This window comes from Etheostoma spectabile, chromosome 3, assembly GCF_008692095.1.
Source record: "Etheostoma spectabile isolate EspeVRDwgs_2016 chromosome 3, UIUC_Espe_1.0, whole genome shotgun sequence".
Taxonomy (NCBI): Eukaryota; Metazoa; Chordata; class Actinopteri; order Perciformes; family Percidae; genus Etheostoma; species Etheostoma spectabile.
Window position 1 is genome coordinate 28,119,843 of NC_045735.1, and position 4,795 is coordinate 28,124,637.

At 45.7% G+C, this 4,795-nt stretch overlaps 1 protein-coding gene across 1 annotated transcript; it reads right to left on the reverse strand.

Moving 5' to 3' along the window:
* Nucleotide 1: 1 nt before the first annotated feature.
* Nucleotides 2-1,528, reverse strand: LOC116682466 (alpha-(1,3)-fucosyltransferase 4-like; the record flags this gene model as incomplete). The annotated part of the gene is made up of 1 exon (XM_032509726.1): nt 2-1,528. A coding segment is annotated over exon 1 (1,005 nt), but the record flags the coding sequence as incomplete, so codon positions are not given.
* Between the last annotated feature and the right edge of the window lie 3,267 nt (nt 1,529-4,795).

Here is a 4,795-nt window from a genome sequence, read left to right on the forward strand (position 1 = left end):
CCGGGTTGCGCCTCAGCATCAGCAGGTACCGGGCCAGCCCTCGCACTGTGGGGAAGTCGTCCACGTGGATGAAGGCCTCGGGGGGCAGGAAGCGCTCATAGTTCTGCCTAGAGGGACCCAGGACCACCGGGATGGCACCGGCCCGCACCGCGTTCCACAGCTTTTCTGTGATGTAGTCGGTGTGCTGCGAGTTCTCCAGCGCCAGGTAGAACTGGTACCGTCCGACCAGCCGCACCACGCTGCCGCCGCTCTCCTCCGGTAACGGCCGACCCGCGCGCCCGAACACATCCACCTGGATGTACCGGCGGAGCTGGTAGTAGAGGGCCACGCGCGCATGGGACTCCGACCAGTTGCTGATGACCCATGCCAGGAGGCGGGGCCGGAGGAGGTGTAAGCGCGAGGGTGCGCGGAGCGGGTGAGCAAAGCGGTTCTGGAGACCATCGGTTCTATGGTCACGGGGGAGCAAATACCCGTAGGGCAGAAAAATGTCTGAGTCTGTCCGGTAGGTCATTGTGAGGTTAAACACATCCTCAAAGCGCCACAGTCCGGGTGTGTGCGCGGGGGACTCGTAGTTCATCCATATCCACTTTTGCGCACGTGGCCGCGGTTCCTGTGGCAGATCAGCGGTGCCGGTGGCAACTTCCCGGTGGTGAATGATCACGGCGTCAGCCTGCGGGTACGCGCGCCCGTCGTCGGTGAGCGTGCACCCGCCGATCTGATAGAGCGCAAAGCAGTCCGGCAGCTTGCGGTACCGACCAAATGGATGCGTCCATATCAGGAGGGTCGCTGCGCTGTTCTCCTCAGAGACTAACGGTTCCAGCGTCAACGGGTCCGGTAAATAGAGCAGGCAGAATCCCAGAAGGACCAGAAACCCAACGATGGCCACACACACAGAGGAGCAGGTCCTTTTTAGAACAAGTACACAACATATCTCCTGCTGGGACAAACCTGATCGCCTTGTGATTGTGGAGCGGCCCGCTGCTCTCAAATGAGCCCCAACTCCCATCGACACCCTTCACCCTGCAGGTCCCACCAAAGTCCAAAAACCTCTTACAGAGGTCCCCTTGGTCCACAAAGTAGTATGTCACTGCACATTTCAGGAAATGTAAAGGACAAAAATAATTGCAGCCTGCTGACACACCTTTATGTCCTCCTGTCTCGTCATTATGTGAGCCCGAATGAGGTAGGGTGAGATAAGGAATCCAGATAACATTAGGTCAGATTGTTTGACAATGGAGCCACTGCTTCCATTTGTATTGTTGTCGCCTGTTATATATCTGTCCTCCTCAATGGTCAAAAGAGAGTAAAAAAACCCATTTGCACCAGGGAGGTAGGCTATGCTCAAACATTTGGACGTGGCAGCGTTGGTCAGGGTTCCTGTTACCGGTGAATAGGGCTTTTGTGCGGCCTGCTGACGGTCGGTTGGCCTCCCAGGCACTTTTAAGTTGGGTAAACACTTTGGCCCAGGGCGCGGTGCCCTGCTGATGAAGTAAGCAGAGGTCATTTTGTAAAACAAAAGACATATTTTAATTTAACTTGTAAATTACTCTGTTTATAAAGGCACATTATTTTAAGTCTGAGGCCTGGAGTCAATGTAGAAGACAATAGAGTTTGGAGAATTGGCAAAACTGGAGCCTAATTTAGAGTGATAGACAATAAACTCATATTACATTACTTTGCAAATAATCCCTTTAGATTGAATGGGTTGTCTAATGAAATCTTTTTGAGATAAACCGTGTAGTAGCACCCTCAATCTTTCATTCTGCCCTACATAAACGCTACACGTCGTTCACCACTAGGTGTCTCCCTATACAAACACAAAGCCCCCCTGGGAAGTGTCCCGTGCAGCCAGTGTTGTGTAGGGACATAGGGCTTTTTTTTTTTCTCTCAAAACATGCATGTTTAATTTGACCAATGAATAAACATTTAATCTGGAAATTAGGCAAGCAGCAGCGAGGCTTTGGAAAGGTTTGTCTTGAATGTTTTACATGACCCAGCATTGCAACACCCTCCAACCAAACATCTCAAATGTCTCACCGTTTTAATTTGGTGATCTAACCTAAACAAATGCAGGAATGAAAACAAAAATCTCAGATAGTGACACATTATTCTCTGTGATAAAGGCTCAACGATCCAGATCGTCGTTACGTGAGTGCATTCTGATCAAAACTAATGAAAAAATGATGAGGCGGCGGAGTTGGAAATCCTGCACTGTGTTGTGTCTGATCTCTGGTGGCCAGGAAAAACACAGCGTGACTGGGACAACATTATGCCTCCCCGCAGACAGAGGATGTCATGAAGTCGGAGTGTGAGTGGAAAAAAATGGCAGACAAGGAGGAGTGGGAGGAGATGAAGCAAGAAGCATGTGTGTCTCCACTGGGTCCTCCTCCTTCCTGTTATCCATTCACTTTTCTTCACCATGGAGGATCTCATTGTGTGTTTGTGTAAGTGCATGCGTGCATGTGTGTGTGTGTGTGTGTGTGTGTGTGTGTCTAGTTATCCCCATAAGAGGTTTTGTATTCTTTCTGCATTATTTATCCTCCCTTTCATCTGAACAGTTCTATTTTCAGCCGATCATTTAATGTCCTGCCTGGGGTTATCTTGTGTTGGGAAGAAACTCAGCAACCTTATAAGTTATGGAGACATGGAAAGGCCCAAACATTATAAACACATGTATGTATTTCCTCCGAAATAGCAAAGGGGGTTGAGGTCAGGAAATCACGCGTAGGAATGAGTTTTGTTTGTCTTCTTTCAGTTCAGTTTTGTTTATTTGAATCCTTTTTTAGGTGGAGAAATTGGAGAAAAGAAAGAAATAAAAGTTGTACTGATTGGTGATATGCTGACATTTTTTTTCAGCTTATATTACATTCAGGGTAATACCCAAAGCTCGGCGTTTATTTTTGCTTCCATTTTTCCACTTCTTTCATGCTATAAAACTTTTTTTTGTCATCAAGCGCTTTCATTGGTTGTTGCACACCTTGAATCTCCACAAACAGATCCAGCCCAGGTCATTTAACATGGAAAGTGTAAACACTCTTATGAGAATTAGGTAATGATTAGTGTCATTACAGGGCAAACACACACACACACACACACATTTTGCAGACAGAAGTCTTTCTCTAGCTTTGTACATTTTCCAATCCCATGTTTTCTGCAACCTTCCTGTTTGTCAGAAGTAACACTGTGTATCTGTGTGTGTGTGTGTATCTGTGTGTGTGTGTGTGTGTGTGTGTGTGTCATACCAGCACAGAGAGAAGCATTCAGTTGTTGATGGGACCCCCAGGTCTTCACTCATCTTCCCTATTGATTTTCTCTTGCTTTCCTTTTTTGCACTCCCAGGGGATGGGATGTCTCAATTGGTCCCGGCCAGTGGAAGAGAGTGTGAGCGATAGACAAACAGATAGAATGTGAGGGAAGGAGAGAAAGAGAGCGAGAGAGAAAAGAGCAGAAAAAATCCCCGAATAACGTGAAGAAAGAAAGAGGTGGTAACGGCAGGAGGGGCTTGCGAGCTACCCGATCGCAGAGGCCCTCGCCGACCCCTGACCTTGATCATGACCCCGGAGGTTACCCCAGAGGTCAGAGGTTGTGTGAAAGTGCCACTGCGGCGATTCACTCCACTGCTGGCTGATGATGATCTTATGCAGCCTCCCCAGCCTGTCTGACATGATCAGTGTTTTGCCTCTGCCTGCAGCTCCCAAGGGCCTCGCATCTATCTCTAAGCCGGCCACACAAGGCCTGCTAAAAGCACCTTACAGGCAGAGTCAATGAGCAGCAGGACAAGGGACACAAACACAGAAAAGTGGGAAAGCTAAAGGACAGAATGGCTGTTTTATTTTCTACCCTGTAGCTATATTTTAGGGGCATAATATCTAGTTGTATAATGGCACTGACACAAAGAATGTGTGGTAATTTCTCCATGTTTAAACTTTAACCAAATGTACATGAACTGATGAGTCTTTTTTAGAGGCTACATCTGTGGGCCCCAACATGTTCTGTATGCTATCCAATAGTCAAGAATAATTTACGCTGTGTTTTTTTCCCTTCTCTCTAATTTTAACATGGAGTGTAGTAAAAAGACAAGTGAGGGGGGAAAAAACCCTCAAGTCATTAAATGCCAGACGTGCATGAGCCTCAGTAGCAGGAACATGATAATTTGTAGGTGGATTGATAACTCAGACTCTTACTTGTTCCGACTTACACTGTGTACCTCCGACTGCTTCAAAGTAATCCAGAGCCTAGTGAAGCTTCAGTCAAATAGGAAGAGATACTGTGTGCTGAAATTCGGAGAGTTTGAGAACAACGCCCGCAGTACAAAATCAACTGATTTGTAATGTTTATAACAAAGTTTGCATTAAGATAAATTTACAAAATGAAAGGATTACTTTACTAGATACAATTTTGCATTAAAACACAGTAAAGGGGCTACGTACAAAAAGCATTGATAGCCTTCCTTGAAGCAGAATTTAAGTAAAAATCAAAGATCTTACGTACATTAGCTATAGAAACAGACATGTTTAATTGTCTCCCTGGTGAGAAACTGTATAGTATCTTATGTGTTTTATGTAAAAATGGAAGTATGTATTATTGTTCATTGTATCATAATTTAAGCGTTGCATTTTTTTCCATACATTTTCTTCATTTCTGATCATTTCTTTTGGATGGACAATTATAAAAACCTGTTTAAGGTTTTTAGAAAGAAAATATTTGTTTTTTTTTGCAGTGTAATGTTACATGGAAGACATTTTACTCATGTTTCACCACTGCAACCGTGTTTTTGGTGTCATATGGGCACTTG